This window comes from Nicrophorus vespilloides, unplaced genomic scaffold (genome assembly GCF_001412225.1).
Source record: "Nicrophorus vespilloides isolate i.1.1-1 unplaced genomic scaffold, Nicve_v1.0, whole genome shotgun sequence".
NCBI classification, from domain to species: Eukaryota; Metazoa; Arthropoda; class Insecta; order Coleoptera; family Silphidae; genus Nicrophorus; species Nicrophorus vespilloides.
The window spans coordinates 48,022-70,387 of record NW_017099023.1 but is presented as its reverse complement, the minus strand read 5'-3'; the positions used below and the strand labels follow the sequence as shown (position 1 = coordinate 70,387).

At 28.8% G+C, this 22,366-nt stretch overlaps 2 protein-coding genes across 3 annotated transcripts; both read left to right on the top strand.

Moving 5' to 3' along the window:
• The first annotated feature begins 484 nt into the window (after positions 1–484).
• Positions 485–3,076, top strand: LOC108563862 (cyclic nucleotide-gated cation channel beta-1-like). The gene is made up of 6 exons (XM_017922657.1): positions 485–631; positions 688–866; positions 955–1,486; positions 1,543–2,122; positions 2,179–2,521; positions 2,576–3,076. The coding sequence occupies exons 1-6, from the start codon at positions 605–607 to the stop codon at positions 2,976–2,978; spliced, it is 2,064 nt and encodes a 687-aa protein (XP_017778146.1). The 5' UTR covers positions 485–604; the 3' UTR covers positions 2,979–3,076.
• Positions 3,077–9,213: 6,137 nt separating this feature from the next.
• Positions 9,214–13,502, top strand: LOC108563866 (tetratricopeptide repeat protein 25). Of its 2 annotated transcripts, XM_017922663.1 has the most exons (3): positions 9,214–9,324; positions 11,288–11,429; positions 12,846–13,502. In XM_017922663.1, exons 1-3 carry the CDS (start codon positions 9,320–9,322, stop codon positions 13,443–13,445), a joined length of 747 nt encoding a protein of 248 aa, XP_017778152.1. In that variant the 5' UTR covers positions 9,214–9,319; the 3' UTR covers positions 13,446–13,502. The 2 variants fall into 2 exon arrangements, with proteins under 2 accessions (XP_017778152.1, XP_017778153.1); XM_017922664.1 differs by lacking the exons at positions 9,214–9,324; positions 11,288–11,429 and adding an exon at positions 12,492–12,770.
• Positions 13,503–22,366: the final 8,864 nt, after the last annotated feature.

The following is a 22,366-nucleotide window of genomic DNA, read 5'->3' as shown; positions in this document are numbered from 1 at the left end:
GGTTAAGATGATTGTAGTTGAACCTTACAGCTAAATATTTTTAAAGTAATATAAAATGAACATCGATTCTTTTAATTCTTAAAATTATATTTTTCTGTTGTATGATATTTTGGATAACTATAAGCAATTTTATAAAAATTCTAATTTATTCATAAAAAAGCAGTAGAAATCTCCCTATAGGGATATTCAATATCTTTTGATCAAAAATATTTTGTTGTCTTGATGAAATAATGGTGTTACACATTATTTCATGGGTTATAATTAATTGGTTATTTATTTGATCATATTGGCAGGTAAGCAATTATAAAAAAATGTTATGTTAATGATATTTAGTAGTAAATTAAAATTTATTTCTAACATAATGGCTTTATCATGCAAACAAACCATTATGTAGCAATCAATAGTACTTCTGTTAGAAAATATTGCATGTTACATGGGTATAGTATATACGTTATCTATTCGTATATCTTTACTCATCATATAAATATCGATTTAAAAGGCCGCTGCCATAGCAACTGGTCTTATAGGTTGGGTTCCCGTGGCTTTTGCCGTTGCATTTTAGTGGTCATCCGAATGTCACGAAAGGGGTTTTGAAAGTGTAGACATGGAAAAAATATACCGTCTCAAAAAGGTATTTAAGAAAACACACGACACGAACATAATCACAATTTTGTTCTCCATGATTAGAGAATGGTGTATCCGGAAATGTTGAATTTGGACCAAGTGACCAGAAAGGAATCTGCGAATTCAAATGTTTCCTGGGTCAGCGAGCAAAGTCAATCCCCAAATCATACACCGATTTACGACAATGGAAAAGTTACGGATGATGTGAAATCACCGTCGCTGGCAAGCTCCTCAATTTCAATGTGAGACGATCGATAATTTAAATCTAAAAATCACAGAACAAAAAAAATAGATAAAGTAGTAATTGCGATTTTTTTTTTTGCATTTCAGGGGTGCAAACAGACAGTTCATCCAAGATCGGATTCGACATTTAGTGGATGCGTTCACTTATAGGGCGAACGCAGCGCGCGAACGAATCCAAATTCCACAAACTCCGTCTTCTATAGGAAGTCATGAAAACTTGGAGCCACCACCGTTGAAGGTGCAACCTAAGATTAATGTTGTTCCTGCGGCTCCCGAGGAATTAAAGAACAATACAGTTAAAAGCGATCTATGGACGCAAATTAAAAATATATATACAAAAAAGGTTATTGATCCTCAAGGGACTATCTACGTTGTGTGGATGTTCATCGCTGCTTCCGCAGTGCTTTATAATACGTGGGTTATACCGCTGAGAAGCACATTTCCATACCAAACACCCGATAATAGAGCACTCTGGATGTTTTTCGATTATTTTGCGGATCTAATCTATTTAATGGACATCGTTCTCATTCAGCCACGAATTATGTTTTTGAGCGAAGGGTTTTGGATGAAAGATATTAATTTTACTAAGCAAAATTACATACGCAAGAAAAGCTTTAAGGTGTCGTAAAATATAATCAATTACTACATCACCATATATTAATATACGCATTTCAGCTTGATCTTGTATCGATACTTCCTCTAGACTTACTTTATGTGTTTCTGGGACCTGAAATGGTTATATTGCGATTTCCGAGATTCTTCAAGCTCCATACATTTTGGGGATTTTTTAATTTAGTCGATAAATTAATTGCTTCTCCTCACATAGTAAGAATTTCAAGGACGTTACTTTACATGATGTACCTAATACACCTGAATGCATGCGCATATTATGCGTTTTCTGCGTGGGAGGGTATTGGTAGTAACAATTTTGTATTCAACGGAAAAGGAAATGCTTACATTAAGTGTTTCTATTTTGCGACGAAGACGGCGACGTCCATTGGTAAGAATCCGAAGCCCACCCAAGAAATTGAGTTCATGTTTATGACATTCTCATGGTTAATGGGTGTCTTTGTATTTGCTCTGCTAATTGGACAAATTAGAGATATTATTGCAACAGCGACTAGATCTCAAACAGAGTACAGAAAACTTGTAGACGAAACGCTTGAATACATGCGGCGCTTAAATTTACCACAAGATATGCAGAGACGTGTCAAACTATGGTTTAATTATACATGGGAAACTCAGCATACTTTAGGTATAATTGCAATATCAACAATAATAATAATATTTTTGATATAAAATTTATTTCAGACGAAAATACGATAATGGATTGTTTGCCTCATAAAATGAAAACCGATATAGCGATCAATGTTCACATTCAAATTTTAAATAAAGTGAAACTGTTCGCTGATTGCGATGAAGCATTGCTTAGAGAGTTGGTCCTGCAACTTCGATCGGTCATTTATTTACCCGGCGATACGATATGCAAGAGGGGAGATGTTGGCAAGGAAATGTACATCATTCAATCCGGACATGTTCAGGTCATTGGGAAAGACGACAATGAGGTTTTAGCCACTTTAACGGAAGGGTCAGTCTTTGGCGAAATCAGTCTTCTTGGTATAGCGGGAATGAACCGCAGGACTGCGGACGTTAGGTAATGATGAACTGAAGGTGAAATACGATAACAGTGATACAATTTATATTGAAGGTCGCATGGATACTCCAACTTGTTTGTGTTGAGTAAGGCCGATTTGAATGCAGCGCTGTCCCATTATCCGGAGGCGCAAGATCTTCTCAACAGAAAAGCCAAATCTCTGATGAAGAAAAACGAGGCTAACGAACGGAAGAAACAGGCGCTGATCGTTATAAATAATCCAACACCTCCAGCCCCGCAGGCTAAGCTCATAGATACGGTCTTGCAAGTCCTTCCGAAAGATTCCAACACCAATAAGCTTTTACGTTACGGCTCAAAAATTAATAAAACTCAGAATAAAGAGAACGCGGACGATAGGAATAGAAGAAGTTTGCCTTCGCTGCGTGATATGAGCGATTGGGATTTGGAAGAAGGAAAATTCCAGACCAAGGTTACAGTTCACAGGTCTATGAGTTAAATAATATAGATGTATAAAATTATTTGTATTCATAAATTTATATTTTTCTATAATTTTATAAGTAATATTTAAAGCAGTATTATATGAACGGAGAGTATTATATAAAACAAACGTGTAAAAAGATCAGAATATATGTTAAGTATTAGATTAGTTCACTTTTATTTTTAACTTTATACTATATATATATTTATTAAATTAAATGAATTACATATAGACAATTAAGTAAAAGATATAAATGTTTATAAGGCATATTCTACTGTTGTTCTTCTATAATCTATATAAAAATTATCACTATAATCACAAAATAAAGTGTTAGATGCTTTTCTCTTGTAGATTTAAATAAATTTTCGAAAGCACTTTAGTTACAAACTAGCGACAATGATATCACCACAAATCGGCAATATGACCATCTTATGTAGTGACTAACAAATTATTATTTTAAAAGTATTTAATAAAAATATAATCTCATGTGCGGAAAGACCTATGGTCGGTAGCCCTTTGCAGCAGATCAATTTGTCTTAATTTCTTGTTATGTTTGTTGAGTTTGTAGTATGGTAATTTGTTGCAATAAATGTTATTAATAATAATAATAATAATTTATTGGCCAGATAGCAAACATACAAAACAAAATACATTCTATAAATAAATATAAGTAATGATAATAATAATAACTCTCAAAATAAGTATATAAATTCTTACATAAATTAACAAAAAAAAATTAGTTAACAGGCTGGTCAATGGGCTAACGACCGAGGTCTTTGCGTCCATATTATATTATTATTTCTTTATAAAATTAGATTAACATAATAAAAAGTAGCTAGACTAAAATGTATTTGCCTTACCTTCTTATTCAATATGATATCTACTTAGAAATGACAAAACGCACATTTATTTTATAAATTGTAACAACATGCTTCGTCAAAAACGTTTTCCTTATAAAATTATTATATATATATGAATTGAAATTTGCGTTCAATAAAGTATTGATGGTAAAGCTGCTATACAAAATCAATGGTACTCAAACAGGTCAACTCTAATAATGATTTCGAGTTATATGATAATCCCTTGTACTAAAAAAAATCAGTATTTTAGTGTCACAATTATTAAGCTGTATTAAAAATAAAAAAATAATTAAAGAAAAGGAGACACCTCCAATTTATGCAAATATTGGGAGTAATCAGTTTCGCCATTATCTGTTTGACTGTTTGATACCGAACTAATAGAGGAAGTATGTCGTATCGCATATTAAAAGACTTGATTGCATAAATGAAAAATCTATTTCTTCTAGGTTGCATATTGTAATCCAGGAAGGTTTGTCGCATGTTAAATAATACATAATGAACAAAGTAAGAAATTGCAACTTATAGCAAATAGGCTTAAATATAAACCTATCCATTAATTTATGATAATAGTTCAAACCTCCGACAGAATAAATTCTTAAGATAGTCCAAATTGATAGAAAAAACGTAATATTTGAAAGGAAGTTATTTCTGCAGGGTTGAATCCGAATGAATAAATATGTTAAGTGTTTTTTTTTAACTTTAATTTCCCATATAAATTGTTTTCATAACGGTTGAAAAATCGACGCTATGCGGGTTTATTTTTTACAGGATATACGTTTGTATTTATGTCATGGTTCTTTTAAATCTATAAAATTTAATCAATCAATTCATTTTATTAATACCATAACAAAAGAATGGACAACAAAACTTAAGAATATCAATACATTGGTCTTCCTGTTATTTATATATAGAAATAAGTAAAAAGGCTTCTAAATTAAATCTTTCAAATAGCATGGGTCACGCCAGAAGAGCAGCGATTGTAGAAAGCCTTCACGTCCTTCACTCCAAAATTGTCTCTCTGACAATATTGACATATTTTGGAAGAATTAATTTTGGCCTCCTAGCCGTCCCGACCTAAACCCTTTGTCGAGAGACATACCAACAAGTCTAGGCACTCTAAACGTCAACACCTTCTGGGTCCTTACCGAGGCTGAGTTTACGGCCATGAACCGCGATCATTTGCGTGCTCGCGCTTTAGGGCGAGGATTGAGCAGGTGATAGCAATACAAGGTGGCTATATAGAATAAAAGTTTTCAGCAAGAATCTTTTAAATGAGATATAACAGCATTATTTGATATCTTTGTATATTGACTTAAATAAAAAAAATACCTAAAACGTTTTCTTGTCCGGGTTCTAACGGTGCACCCTGTATATATGTAAAATTCATTAAATTGAAATAAAGATCCGGTGAAACCTCGCTTAAATAGTAAAATAAAATGCTACAATTCGCATAAAGAGTGATGTGGAGGAAAGAAGTTCCGGATTGTACGCCTGCTACATCATTTTCAATACTTTTGTACACATTATATGTATTTTTTAATATATTAACCATCTACGATTGTTTGTTGTCATATTTGTTTATAGCGGAATATACTTTGCAAATATAATTTGTGTTTGCAGTAAAAGCAAAACAAATACATATTACCAAACTTGTGTTTGGACATATTATTTGTAAGTTTTTTTTTTGTGCAACATTTAATAGCATTTGTATGTCTCTGAATAAAAAGCGAGACCAAGTTATACTATTTTTCCGACATGTTACGCATTATCGTAATTTCCACTATATTTGAAATTCAATCAATCAATTATATTGATTATGCTTTTAGAAACTACGATTGGTTTTGAGAATATTAAAAATACACCTACCGACATTTCATGTAGCAATGACACGCATAGTGCGATTATGATAATTAAAATTGAATTGAGCAAAATTAAAATAAATTTTATAAAAATAGTTAATTAAGTCAATTTATTTTCAGACAACTATAAAATAAAAAGTAATTTTGACCTAAATATTAATGCTTTTTATTACCTTTTACTTTATTACTCAGATTAATATACTTATACATTTTATATTACATCAATGTTGTTTGTTTACTCTCTTTTAACTAGATTTTTGTAAGTGCTTCTTATTAATAGCTCAATCAAATATATTACAATGTTTGGGAATGAAATTGTCGGAACTGAAGGTGCGTGACTGATTTTGTATGATTATTAATGCGAGTTATTTGCTGTACCCCGATGTACCCGTCTCATATCTGTGTCACTTTGCATTTGCCTCCACAGGTACATTACCTGCTTACGTATAATATATATATAGTTATGTTGCGAGTGGTTTGTAACTGGGGGATCGGGGTTTTCGAAGGCGGTCGAATGTTGGTTCCAATCCTGTGATCCCCCATCAGTCGCTTCCAATCCACGTTCCATGCCAATATGATGCCAAACATAAATTCAATCAACATCGATTTTGCGTCCCGACACTAGCAAACATTTTTCTTCGGACTTTTCTCATCTCTTAAGAAAATTAAGTAAGTACTAAACTATATTCTGTAGCTTTGCAAATAAAAAAAAAACTTTAGACAAAAATCATTTTTATTGATGCTATTTCTTATTTACTATCATAATTATTTGTTTATATTGTAATAATGATTTTTAGAAAGACATAATATTTATCATACTATTGTTAATAAACCCGAAAATTCACAAAATACACGGACTAAGATAAATTAACAAAAAAAAAACTTCTTAAAAATATAGTTATTCCTAAAAATAATATTAAAAAATAGATGATCTAAAACAAATATAAAACTCCAAATATTCTTATGGAATTAAAAATATATTTACAATAATCAAAATTAATTGTTCATATAATAGTAATGATTATTACGAATTTAAAAAAAAAAAAAAAATTTGAAATAAGCATTTTCATTCACATGATGAAATTAATGATTTAAAGAAAGAGCTACTGTTACTAAAATGCAATAGTAGCTGAATTTCAATAATTCAAAAAAATATATGAAAGTCGAAACATTTTTCCTTGTACATAAGAAAATTAAAATCTACTAATTTTCTTTCTCTTTTCGTAGTTTTTAATTATTTCTTATCATAATTAATTGTTGAAATAATAGTAATAATTGGTATGAATTACAATAAATTAATATTTATTGAATTCATATTTAAAACACGGACATAAAAATGTTTAGAAGAAAACACTTCTTAACAGATCGCACAACCTTTAAGGAAATTAAGTAAGTTTCAAACTTTATTTAATAATAAATTCTTAGTTGATTACATAAATAATTGTTTATTAAGATTCTATAGTAATGTTAATTACGAATTGAACAAAATACATAATCCGAGACAAATAATTACTTTAATTGCTAAGTGTATCAGTATAATCGTTGAAAGATAAACATTTTCTCCTTATTTGCTTGTACATTCAGTATTCAGTGAAATATTAAAAGTTTATTAATTACAAACAACTCAAATGTTTGTTTATATAAAAATAACATTTAGTTCAAAAGAAATCTTCTTTTCATTTCTTCAAATATTTAATATTAATAGACAATCGCACAAAATAAATTAAAACATATTACATAAGGCGTACTTCTGCAAATTTCACCATTAATGAAATGAAATAATAAATTTAGTTAAAGAAGTTTTATATAGAAAATATTAGTTTCATTTTATTTGTTGTTTAATTGTCTAATTCTTTACAGGCTACATTTAACATTAACTTTGAAGTGTGATTAAACCTCCAATCCCTTCACTTAGCTTGTGTCAATCACAATTTCGCCAGCTACCTTTTTTATATTCAAATGAATACATTTACTCCAAAGTTTTATTATTGTCATTGATATAATTGTTGTTCGCATTAAAATAATAATTATTATTATGTGTCAATAATTGGATGTAATTATGGAAAAAAATCTTGTTTATTAATCATAGTTTCGCTGCAAAATCTAATTTCCATAAAATAAAACTATATTATTGATATAAATACCAAAGAGATTTTACAAAATATAATTCAATTTATAAAAATAAGTGAGTTTGTGGTTATATTTTATAGTTTACAGTATTTATTTAATAAAATGACAAATAATAAAGATAAGCTCTTATAAAATGTATAATATTATATATACTTTTAAACTGTTGTAATAACTAGAATAAAATAGAAAGTACTTTTGTTTATCAAAAAATTTCTTATTATTGTGCAAAGCAATACAGTTTTTGTATCACTTGTATGTCACTTCTTTACATATAGGAAATAAATTGGAAATACTAATGAAATTAGATTAAATCGTTTTGCAAATCTTCAATGATGCACTACATGCTAAATATAGTATGGTACATTATTATTATAGTTATAATAAATGAATTGAATTTCTACATTCAGTTCAAGCCGCAGTGGAGAACTAAACGTTTTTTCTAGAATCGATTAATGTTTAGTTACATTATATTTTTATTTTATGGTCTATAAATATATATATACATTATGTACATATTTTTTTCTTGTTGTTTTACGACACGCAGTGACATAAATCATTTGAAACAAACGAATCGATAATTTTCATAATGCGATGTCTAAAAAGCACGGAGTTTATTATGGAAAATATGCATGCCAGGAAATTAATAATCGCGGAAATTTCTTTGACGATGAAAAAATAAAAGGAAATAAAAGAACTTTATATACAAACATAGTGCCGATACAGTATACTATTTATAGAGTAATAATGTAAATGATAAATTCGACGTAAGAGCTTTCGTGATATTGAAACATTTCATATTATGTCCGCAGTAAAGTATCCCTGCTTTAAATTGCATTTAATGACATTAATTGAGAACTATTAATCAGATTCATTATTTAATAAATTCAGCGACGAAACTTCAAATCTTTGTCCCCTTTCAAAATATTCACTCACTCATTAAGTTCTTAGGATGACATTTAGATGGTACCTTTACCGAAAAATCTATATGATATAGGAAGTACCAACCTTCAGAGTATGCCTGTTAAAATTTCATGGCTATCTGACGTTTAGTTCACAATTTTCAGTGGTTTTAGAGACGCTACTTTCGTAATTTTGAAAACAATGCAAAAATCTGAATTTCGCGTGTTGATAAAACATTGCTTTTTCATGAGAAAAAACACCGTTCAAGCAAAACAATGGCTTGATAAGTGTTATGGAGACTCTTTTCCGTCGAGACAAATGGTGGTGAAGCGGTTTGCAGATTTTAAACGCGGTCGTACAGACACAAATGATGCTAAAGACTCTGGTCGCCTAAATTCGGCAATTTTTACAGAAAACATTAAAAAAGTCGACAAAATGGTTTTGCCCGATCGTAAATTGAAGTTTCGTGAGACACTCTGAAGTTATCAGGATATCAGAAGGTAGTGCATTCACCATTTTGCAGGAACATTTGCTCACAGTGGACCAATAACAAAAACGAGTTTGTGAGTCCGTTATATGGAGCTGTTGAAGCGAAATTAAAAGGTTTTTCATGTGGTATGTAACAATGGATGAATCCACCACTATACTCTAGAGTCAAATCGGTCGTTAACTTCATGAACAGCAAAGGGTGAAAGCCGTCCAAACCAGCCAAAGAAGCAAATGTCAGCTGGTAAGGTTTTGGTCTCCGTATTTTGGGATGCGCACTAAATTTTAATCATTTATTACCAAGACAATGCACCGTATGTATCACTCTTAAAGAAGATTATGTTGATTAATAAAGTCGAATATTGCCCAAAAGTTATTGTTTTATTAGTCATTCTACGAACTTATTAAGTGATGTCTTAAGTAGCGAGGTACTCAGATAAATTTGATGGAAATTTTTATTTGCGGCCTCTCTTGATTTCCAATATAAAAAATCATAGAGCCTTAAAAATATTGGCGAATTTTCGCACAGGCACGGCGGGCGCGCGCTTCTTAAATCAAGGCGGCCTCATATTTAAATAGGCCCACTACAACCTTAATGGGGCGATACTTCCGTTATCATTTTTAAACTAAAATTTCAAACACAATTCAATTGCGCTTAGTTAAATCCGCGAAGAACAAAAAGATTTTTTGTTAAATAAATAACTTACATATAAATTGGAATGTTTGTGCTTTTTCTCTTTCGTTTAATATACGTAGTTATTGCATATAATACTCATCACTTAATAATATCACTTCTTCCTAAATCAGAATAATTTTCACTGAGTAAAAATATAATTTAAACACATTTTTAAATCTTTAGTTGTTAACATTTTTTTTTTGGTATGAGCTTCTTTAATTTTATCTTCATTTTTCTTATCTTCATTGCTAATAAGATTATCTAAATCTTCCACTGAAAAATCATCATCTTCTAAATTCAATAAATTTTTAACATCCTCTATTCATCAACCTATTGATTGAGCCATCTGAATATCTCTATTCAAACATTTCTTAGTGTCTTCCAAAAAATATCAATGTTTTCAATTTTGTTTTTAAAACAAAACTATTAAATGTAATACTCTAATTCAATGAATGTACTTAATGTTTCATGCAGATAATAAGCTTTAATGAATTTGCGTTTTCTGGAAAAAGCTTAACTTTAACAGTAATGCATGTGGTCAAAATTGTGCTATTAATAACGTTAACTAATTTCTGTTTATACAATGAATGAATAAATAAAATTTCTTCATTGGTTTCTACAATTGCAATATTATCTCAACTATTATTACATATATTTTCGATTAGAATCGCTGAAGTATTTCAATATTTCCATATGATTCCAAAAAGTAGTTTATTTTCCAAGAATAGTTCACATCTCCAGATATTTTAAGATGATATTAACGCTGTACTTATTTATTAACTAATATAAAACTTTGTACATTCGGTCAATAATCTATGAAACGATTTGCATTTGATTTTCAGAAAAAGGTTTTAATTCTGACATTTTTTGGTTTACCAAAAACTATTTTATTAATTATAACTGGGAATAAATATATAATATGTAGATAATAAATTATAAACATTTTGGAACAAAATTCAAATGTATTCATATTGCTGGTCACAAGTCGATTGGTCGTAAGTGCGATTAGTCTATAAGCAGATAGGTCGTAAAGCAAGAAGTCCCTGTACTAAATTTTATACTTTAAACGTAGGACAAAATAGCTACAAATGAAGAATAAATTATATTTAACAATATTGAAATTATTAAGTATTTCCTTATTCGTTACAATTTTAAATTACCACTAAATTTTAATGGATGAAATAAAAGTAAAAATATTCATGGTACGTTGTATTAAAAACCGTATGATTTTTTTATTATATAAACCTACTAGACTGGATCTGCTCTTTTTGGTTCTTCTCTCTTCTGGTTTATTTCTTGGAACTGTCTTATCATAATCAAGTTTATCTTCTCGACCAAATAATAATAATTGTATTATATATAATTACTTGTGGCTAATTAATTCTGAAAAATAATTACATTACATTTAACTTTCAGTATGTCTGAGAAGAAACGTGGGAGAACTGCATCGGTTTTGCATGTGGTGCATCAAAAGAAGGAATCCAAGTTGCGATACGAAGAGGCCAATTGCCACGCCAAATCGGGAAACCTTCTGAAAGCGGTATTCGCCTACACCAAGGTAACTGCTATTAATAAATTTAATTACAAAACTGCACTTAGCTAGATATCAATCCAAAATGGTACAGAACGTGAGAGATAGCATCGATTCCGTTCACTGGAAATCAATTGAACTGGAAACCGTGCAAACTCGGCCAAACATTCAATTGTCAAAGAAAGAAATACATTTCGATTGTCGAAAGTACTCGTTTATATATGGAACTAAATAATCATAAATACTTATTTATTATTTTATAAATTTGGTTATTTATTAGAATAGTAAAAATGTATTTCGTATTTACTCTAATAACTAAACTTCGACAGGCATCGTCAGCGAAGTTTCGGTTACATTATTTTCTCATAAATAGTCATGTGAAACTTCTTTGCAATTGCCATTTCGAAAACTTTTATACAGTTTCCCTATTTTATAGTCACAGACATGCAAATGCTCTATACTTCCTGTCTGCTTTCAAATCTCGGTTTAAATTTATTAAAATTACTGTTTAAAATCGAATAATAACAAAACTTTTTTAATTTTAAACTAATCAGAGAAGTTTATAAATGATATCTCTGACAACTATATTTTTGTTTAAATAATATTGAATTAATATATACTTTATTATTTTTCAATAAGTATATTTATATATTAAGTACGTTTCTTGTAATAATGATTTTAATGTTAATATTTTGTTAATTATTTTGTTATTATTAATAATGAAAGTAACATTTATAAAATGTATAATATTTAATTCTTGAAATGAGCATTGATTATACCCGAGTTTCTATGGTAACCATGACGAAAGTGCCACTTTTAGCAGCTAGTTCAATAATATGTTCACACTAGAGGTGAATTCGTCGCAATTGTAAGTTAAAAGCAGTTGTTGAAATGAACGGAAACGTCGTCAAGTCGAAAACAACGCACTTGGATACGTCCAGAGATAATGAAATATTACAAAGTTTTGTCAGTACCGGTGTGGTGGATGAAGAGGACGAAATCAAAGAGCAATCCAAGCAGGAGTTTCTTAAAAGTACAGTAGAAAATAAAGATGAGAACAAGAAACATGATGAACAAGGAACACAAGTTAGTAACAAAGTCATAGAGAATGAAGTTAATAAGAAAAAATTGCTGAAGAAGAAACGTCGAAGGTTGAAACCTGAGGAATTATATACGGACAAAGATCGAGCAGCCGCCGTTAATATGGGTACTAAAGATATAAAGCAAAGCTTGAAATTGAAAAGACAGCAGGATAGGTCTAAAAACTTACAGATTCCTGAAGAAGCTGATCCTGCCACCTTTCTGGCACTTGGTAACTATGAAATGGGAAGAAAGGATACTCAAATAGCCTTAAACTTTATAAACAAGGTAGTTTGCACCAATAAAAAAAAACAGTACTGATTGCTCAAATGTAACACATTATATCTCTTTTTTAAATTTCAGGCTTTGGAATTGAATCCTGTGGAGAAAAACGCTTTGGTCGCAAGAAGTAAATGCTACATTATGCTTGGACAGCCCGAGAACGCGTTGAAAGATGCAGAAACGGCATTGGGTATTGACAAGAAATATTTGAAAGCGATCTACCAGAAAGCCGAAGCTTTATATTATATGGGAGATTTTGAGCATAGCCTTATGTACTTCCATCGAGGGCTGCACGTAAGACCAGACCACCAAAATTTTAAATTGGGCGTGGAGAAAGCACAGAAAGCAATAGAAAATGCCCTGGGAATAGGAACTAAGAAACGTTCTTCTCGGAATTCAACGCCAGTCAGCACCAATAGATCTAAATCTTGTAGTAAATTGGTCGAAGAACGGTCTCAAAAATCAGCTTGCTCCAAGAAAATCAAGAAATCTAGCAGACTGCTTAGAGAGTTGGCAGTAGATAAAGATTATTTGGATAATCTATTGATGCATCCAGACATCAGATGTAAGCACAAAGAGGATGTAGAAGATCCTGTTGTTAATCATATTCGTGAAGCAGTTGAATATCTTAACAAACGGCAAGAATTCTGGAGACAACAATTACCTCCAAACTTTACTTAACTATCGCAAATTGATAATTCTAAATAGTTTCGTAGGTGTGTATTCTTTTAGTATTAAAATAATAATAGGAATATAAATATGTACTCAGTGGCTTTGGTCAAGAATAAACAAATACACGAAGATCTTCATATACATATGGTCGAGGATACAATATCAACATTTAGTACTAGATATATAGACTGGATTCACATACTAATGTTCTGGCTGAAGCGTTGCAAACCACTAGATTTAATATATAGATTTAAGTAATTATGATTGTTCAAAATCAACATAATGGTAACTATCCACATAATGATCACATTGATGAATAAATTGTGTATAAAATTATTACGACATAAAAAAAATAGTGGCTGGCGAAATTGTGTAAGATGCGCAAGCTAAGTGAAGCCAGGGGGATAAAAGAGAAGAAGAAATCTATATTTTAATTAAATATACTTAGAAAAATTAGTCTGGTTGTTTCAAAATTCCAGTTGTTTGTTATATTTTTTTTTTCGAATATTTAAATCCATGAATTATTATTTGTTAAATAGAAAAGAGTGTATATGATAAATATATTTAATGATATTTACAGATTATGATATTATTCATACTCCCTTCAAAGTAATAAAGTAATAGTAATATTGATTAAAATTATTTAGAAAACTGCGTTTCAGAGGTATATCGATATATCTTAAGAATAATTGAATACCCGATCATGACAAGCACCATCAGTCAAGATCAGGAAACGATGAATTATCGTTCACAAGTCTTGTAACTTTTGGTTTGACATGATATGATGTTTAAGTTTATTACATAAAAATAAACTTAGATTGTCACGTTCATATTGCTTTATCCTGAAATCATATCAAGCCATTATTAATTCTCCTTGAATCGAACCGTAATCAACAGAGGACCACAGAGGTCCTAGTTGCTAGTTAATTCATTGCTCGATAGGTGCAAGTAGTTGAAGTTGCGTTGAAGTGCTGCCAACGGCGAATCCTTACTTTGCCACGTTAAAAAAAATCTATACAACACACGCACGCGTAGTAAATATATATATATTTAAAAAAATAAAATTAAAAAAAAATAAATAAAAAATATAAATTAAAAATATGTTTTTATTTACGAATATAATAATTAATAACTTCAAAGATTATCCATCTAATCTAAAGCAAAAACATTAATCAATAGTATTTTAACTGTATTGAGTAAATGATTAGTTACCTCTCCAGTGTTGTCCACATGCTTCTTAGAAGGTCATTTGCAAATTAATGTTGTTCACTTGTGCAATTAACTTTGTTGTAACCTATCTTGGTTATCAATAATTTCTGTTTTATGATCTAAAATGCAATTTAAAGTTTGAAAATAAGTTTCATGAACTTTTTTTAGAACACAATCCAGTAAATTATTGATACACTCATTTGTGTGTGCGCATTCATTAAATTTCCAAATAATTTCCTCTCTCAGATATTGTTTCATCAATTTATGGGGATCATTTCTCTCTGGTAGAACGTAAGGCAATATATAATAAGATATATTAAATATATCAGTGTGAGCAAAAGAACCTCTGAACAATATGTTCTAAAATAACTTGTACTGTAATAGTTCCCCTGCTCCATTCCAAGGAAAGATAATCCCACCCTTGCATAGATATTAGAATTGCAAATAACACAAACAATTAACTGTTCAACTGGATCATCATTGATATATCTATTTGGCAATTGTATTGTAATTTTAGAAGGGGTTGGCGAAGGGATTGTACCTCATTTAAAAATAGATTTAAATCTCCAATAATAGAGCCACTGTCTCGCAATTTGTGTTGGAAATTATAACGTTATTCAATACTATATCAATACTACCATAAATATGGTACATGTAGGCCTGGTGTTTGGACCTCGTGTTTGCCTCATTTGGCCAAAGAAATTTTCGTGAGGATCATTCAAAGATTTCGTCGACATATATCTAAAATTCATTTTTTGTAACAACATAAAATGTAGGTTAATTAAACCATTTAATGTTGTTACAAAATATTAAATTATCATTTAAACCAGGATCGATTTAATTTTACTTACCAAATCTGTTGATTTAGATGGTAACTTAAAAATATTGGATATGAATGTATAGCATTTCTTACTTTGCATATACCAAACGCAAATAACTTATCATTGAAAGTATAAGATTCTCTTTTTTTCTTGTCAAAATTGGATATTTGAGATCTGATAAAATTTTGAATATGAATGTCCAATTTTTTAAATTTTTCAAATGCTTTATATTCTCTTTTTAGTTTTTTATTTACATTTCTTAAATAACGAATATTTCTTTGCAATTTTCTTCTTAATTTAGAATCCACTTCTTTATTATTTTTTAAATTACCATTTGATTTATCATCATTTTTCTTTCTATTGTTTCCATGTTAAAGTCATTTGAAGTAATATGACTGATATCAATAGCTCTATCACTGTCGACAGCAATACCCATCTCTTCAGATACAACCTCTACTGGTTCACAATAGGAGTTATCTAAATTAATAAGATTGTTATCAACAACTCTATCAGCAACTCTTATTTCTTCTGGTACAAGTTCATCTGGAGAGATCTACATTTTGTAAATCACCAACAATACCAATTTGTTCAACCTCTACTACTTCTAAAATATTTTCCGTCAACATCGGAAAATCGTACGAATAAAAGCAAGGTTTTCTGTCATCATTTATAATCCAAACTGGTTAATAAATAATGACTTCTATATACACCAATAAAAACATAACGACTGAGCGTATATTAAATTTTAAATCATATAATGAATGTCCAAACAGCTATGTCCAAACAATTTTTCTATGTATATTTGGTTGCATACATCATTATTATTTCGAAAGTATATAATTCCATTATTGAACCAATATCAAAAAGTCCACGTGGGATATAAGAATTAAACTGTTTGAATAAAAATATAAGAATTATAAAAAGCTTTTATTTTAATTGCACATTGGGTGCTAACTCTGAGAATTATCCTTTATCCTGATAAATAAAACCGAATTTAACAAAAGTGATTTTATCTGATACATTCAGATTATCTCTCGCCAGTAATGATTGTAATTGATAATTTTCAATATTCGAATATTATTCATATTCGTCGAAACAAATTGCATACAGATAAACATAAATGTGAATTATATAATAGATACACTCGATTTTTTTGATAGCTGAACGGTTTTTTTGTTTTATCTGTAAGGAAAATTTATAATTCAAAGCGGTGGCCGTGCCGTAAGATTTCATAGAAATCCCGTCCGCACCGGAAACGGGAACTTCCTTGGCACCATTACCAGAAACTGTTACGTAAAGCCGCAGCGGAAGTAAGAACAAAATCAATCAAGTACTTCTAGTAGTATCTAATTTATAAAAATGTTGTATGTTTGCAGAATTTAATAATCCACTCTATAGCAATATAACTTAAATGGTTATCAGAAAATATTATGCTGATTATATTTTTTATTGATTAAAAATGTGGGAATTTTAGAGCAAATGAAATGATAATTGCTCATTGTCTGTGATTACTTAGAATTTGTAATTTTTTTTTTGTAGAAATCAATGTACATTCCAAAATTAGCGACAACTCAATGTAATAACATTAACAGATTAACTAGATACAATTAATTTGAACAAGAACTATTTGCTGACGAAATACCCATTATACGGTGTTAATTAAACTATTAGGATTAGGTGAAAGTAATTGCTGGTGATCTGCTCGAAAAGCCTGCCTTCATTTCTAGACATTTGGAAAGTTTACAAGAAGAAAAGGACTATTAAGCATTTTTTTCGTCTTTGTTCCTTCGACCGTCTTGATTCCGGAAAGAGATAAGATATGAACGAAAATTACAGAATTATGACAATAACTCCGGAATGGGTGAAACAGGTATAAACCGAACCGTACTTGTTTCTTAACGGCATTCAAAAGTCAACGTTTCTTCACGTTCAAACATAAAAGTAAAGATGAATTCCTTTTTATAATATTAATGTATACTTATATCATGTTTACAGAATATCATATATTGGTTTAAAATTTATAAAAATAGTTCACTCTTCAATTGCTTTCTGTTTACATACATCTCCTGAAATCTAATTAAAATTGAACTTTTATCACTAATTTTGAAAATATTCATATTTAAAACATATCTTTATTACTTAACAAAATGCCGCATTAAATTACTGTAATAATATAGTAATAAAATAATATTTATATAATAAAAATGTTTTGTTATCAAATTTCTATAAACAACTCGTATTGCTATGAAAGTTGATGAGTCAACTAATGAGTCCCGAGTAATGTAATGAAATAAAACGAGGCTCCAAACTTTTTTTTTAAATGATAAATCGAATCAAAATAAAATTGATAATAAATTCGATGATTTTTAGAATTAATCAGAAAATAATATTATTAAATTATCGAGAAGCAACATTACTATACATACTATACATACATATACATACTATACATATTAAAAGAAAATTCTATAAAAATAGTAATTTATTTTCAATGTGGTTAATTAAAATCTAGTTTGTTTTGAAATTTTCAAACCGTATTCACTATAAAATCCGGGCTAATCGAAGCTGGATTATGGAAGGAATTGCTCTATTTATATTTAATAGATCTTTCCTAACAACTTGTCATCAACTGAGATGTGCTTCAGCTGTGAATGTGAGTGACGTTAAGACTTGTTTCTCTGAATGTTCTAAGAGAGAGCCATTGTATTTGTTACACATCTGCGACACCCGTTGCTTAACTTTATACAAAATATTTTTTCTCACCAAAAATCAATCTCTATGTGGAATGTCATTGTGAAATAATTACTTTGATTGTTAAAAATATATAAATACTAAAATATAGTTTCATATTTTGTGGAATGACAGAATTTTCATTTATGTGACTTTTTGTAATTCCCAATTAAAATTAGAATACGTTTGTAAAAAATATATACTTAACGATCAAAATAAATAAGAAAAATAACTCGCTTAACGTGCGACGTATCGCATAATGAGTGACGAAGAGAAGATAAATCGCGGATTGTGCGCTTGGTAAATCATTTTCAAAACTCGTGTACACATATGTTGCTTATTTTTGAATATATTAACCATTTTCGAATGTGTTTGTCACTTTTGTTTGTAACGGACTATACTTTGCAAATATAATTTGTATTTCCTGGTAAAGTACAACAAAAATGTATTGTGTCCAAGCATTATTATAATATATAAACAAACTATGTACGTTTTTATATTAACAAATATTAACTTTAACCAGGATCGTTACAAGTAATAACAGTCCCTGTTGTTAATAGTCATGATAATTGCATCTTAGTGTTGTTTGTGATCATACATACTTCCAAACTTGTGCTCAGACAAGTTATTTGTGATTTTTTTGTGCAAAATTTAATAACACTTGAATGTCAAGGAATAAAAAGCCACAGAATAAAAAAAATAGTCATAGATATAAAAAGTAAAAACATTACAAATCCATACGAAGTTATACTTTTTTCCGGTATGGAACGCATTATCGTATTTTACATTAGTTTATATGGGGAAAATTGTTTCACTATACGAGTATTTAATTATTAATAAATAATTGAACATTGTTAAAACTGTTAACTATTTTCGAAATATTTTTATAAAATTCAACACAATACATACACTTTGTTTTAAAATATAATATAGGTTGGAAATGCGAACAAGAATTTTAATCTATATATTATTAAATTCCAACAAACGCATGTTTGATTCATCGGGAATTTTGATAATTTCCGTCGGAAATTCTATTAAAAATATATTTATATGTGCATATATCAAAAATAATGTAAGTAAAATTTTGATTTATGAAGTTATGTTACTTTATCAATGTAGTGGAAATGTTGATATGTTTCATTAAAATCATATATTTATAAATGATATATGAAATCTGAAGATCTTGAAATACAAATATTTTAAATGCAAACAATGAGTCATATTGGAACAGTGGCAAAACTACAATGGCGCCGGATCCCGCAATGCGGTGGGGTCCACAGCTAAAGGGGACACAAGGCTCTTAAATCTTTAAATTATATATACTATACATCTCCTCGTCATCATCTACTTAACTCTGGTGTCTAGGGTCCACGTTTTAACTGGTATTCAGAATTTTATTATGAACAATTGCAATTAAATATATGTTTTTTTTACCAAAGGGATATCGACTGAATTGTTTAAAAGATCTAAAAATAAGGAGAGAAAGATGCTATTAGAGATTTTAGGAATTTAAAATGCAAAAGAAAGAATTTTAAATATATTTTATGTTTATAATTTTCATAAAAAATATTATTTTTTTTCCGAGGTCAAAATTTATTAAATTTTGCCACTGTATTGGAAATATATGTTATTGATAAGCGATAAAAAGAGTTTGATAGAAGAATAGTAAACATCATGAATATCAAATATACAAAAGATTTGATTTTATTTAGTTTTAAAATGGATATTTTATTTGATACTTTTTATTTTATTTGTTATTTATTTATTTGAAAACGTTGCTTAAATGTTAAAATGTATCAATTAATTTCATAAAGAAATTGAGGTATAACCAAAAAGTAAAACGGATTTTATATCATCTTTACGGCAATCTATAACATTCATGACCAAACAGATAATATACCGATGTTAATGATGTTTGTCCCTAATTTAACAAAGGTATTTACATTGTCGTACATCCAAGACGATGCCAATCGATTGTTGTAAAATAGATAAGGTTGTGCTTTATTGTATGACGATTTTCGAACTCGCATATGTTTCAATTTCATTCACGTACATTGCGTATTGATTAATGTAAAAATAAAATGAAGCGAATAGTTCCAAAATGAGTCCGATTTATTAAGATTTATTATTATAGTAGTATTTCTCTAAATTAATTTGTAACTATTCTCTAGAGTCTAGACCAGTGTTTCTGAATTGTAAAGTATACAAGAATGAACCGATTGTTTTAACGACACTTGACAAATTTAACAACCATTATAATGCAATTATATTTATATATAAACTTTAATAATATTATAAAATTGTATACTTCTATTTAGAGTATTTACTCTAAATTTGAAACATATTATTTTATTAACATTTTGTTATTAATTTATGGTAAAACTACAATTATTATATAAAATTTTGATTTTCGTTGAAGACACGATGTTTGAAAAAGAAGTTAGTTTTACTTTCACCCAAAATAATTGTCAGTCATTCGAGATCGAAAGTATTGAAAATGCTAATTAGTTACACCAAAATATTTCAACACAAGATGCATATGCTTATTCTTCAAGTGTGAAATGGCGTAAATTTGTTTGAGACTGTTTTTATTGAAAGTCAGTACTTTTCCATAATCACAATTTTATGCTGTGAATATGCATATCTGCATACAAAAATACATATTTCTAATATTCAAATTATGTTTAACAAAATAACATAATTGAATTTCTAATTTTATTATAATTAATATTTGTCTGAAAATTAGTTACTTCTAATTATCTATGATGTTATTAGTTGTGGAATTAGGAAGACTACATCTTTTATATTGCTTAATATGACTATTTTTCGTAATATGTTTTACTGTTGTATATTCAATAAAATAAAGTATCTATACTTTCTACCTGAAGGGTCTGGACTTACCACATTATACTTTATTACAGCAATTGTAAAAGGGATGAGAAAGGACGAATCTCGACGTGCAAAAACATAGGTCCGTTGTGTCAACTCGATATTTGTAATATACAACACTCACCAAAAAGCATAACAACTTTCTATGTATTTCATAATTTCACAATATTATCTGTTGGTTTAAAATATGTGAATGAACACAAACATAAAATATAATATTTTTTTACATATTTCCCAAACATAATAATACTGACTTAATAAAACATTACAATTGAAAGCAGTAGTTACTCCAAATTATGCTATAGTATTAAAAGTTGCAAATAGGGTTGTTTTAACTATCCAATCAACTAGAATAATAAAAATGTAATTAATGTTTTTAATTAATATATTAACTAGCAGTCTAAAATGCATTCTATTGTAGTATAATAAAAGTTAGGTTAAACTGATATTTTAGAAGTTATATTTATAAATACATAAAATGTATTTCTAGCATACAATAATAGATATATTAACTACATTTTTTTAATATTTGCATATTTCTCAGAACTACCATATTTGTAAAAGTCTTCTTCAAGCTTTCTAGCTTTAAAAATTAAATCAGATTGTTGATTTCTTTTTCTAATTTAGTTTACAATGTCTACAATAATATATTTCAAATATAAATATTATTATTAATAAAGGAAATAAATATATTAAATAATTTTCTCAAATTCTTTTAAAGTATTAAATCTTGAATTAAAACCCTTCATAACATTTTCAATAATTTGCAGATTATTTCAAAGTTGTAATTAAAAAAAACACAATTTTCTAGTAGTAGTCTCATAACGAACTGATTTTTATAAGAATTAATGCAACTAATTGTTTGCTTATTACCATCTTTTTTCCATCAAATTAAAAACGCTTAAGTTGGATAAAACATCTGTATGCAATATTTCACATTTGTCAACTAGCTCTTCAAGAATATTAATAATTGCATTAAAAAAATCACGCAATTGTTGTAGGTAATACGTCTACTTAGAGTAGACACCTTACATTTTTTATTAAAAAAAGATGGATTTGAAGAGCATTTAATGGATTTTTAAGCATTTAATTCACTGAATATATAAATGCATAATTTACACTTGAATGGACAATCCATTGATATTTCTAAAAAGTGTCTTACAAAATTATCTTTTTTAGTTATTGTTTAGTTATAATCTTATCCAAACCATAACTTTCTTTCACTTAATATAATTTTTTAAGGAACTTGATTGTGTCATCGTTTTAAATAATAATCATTTT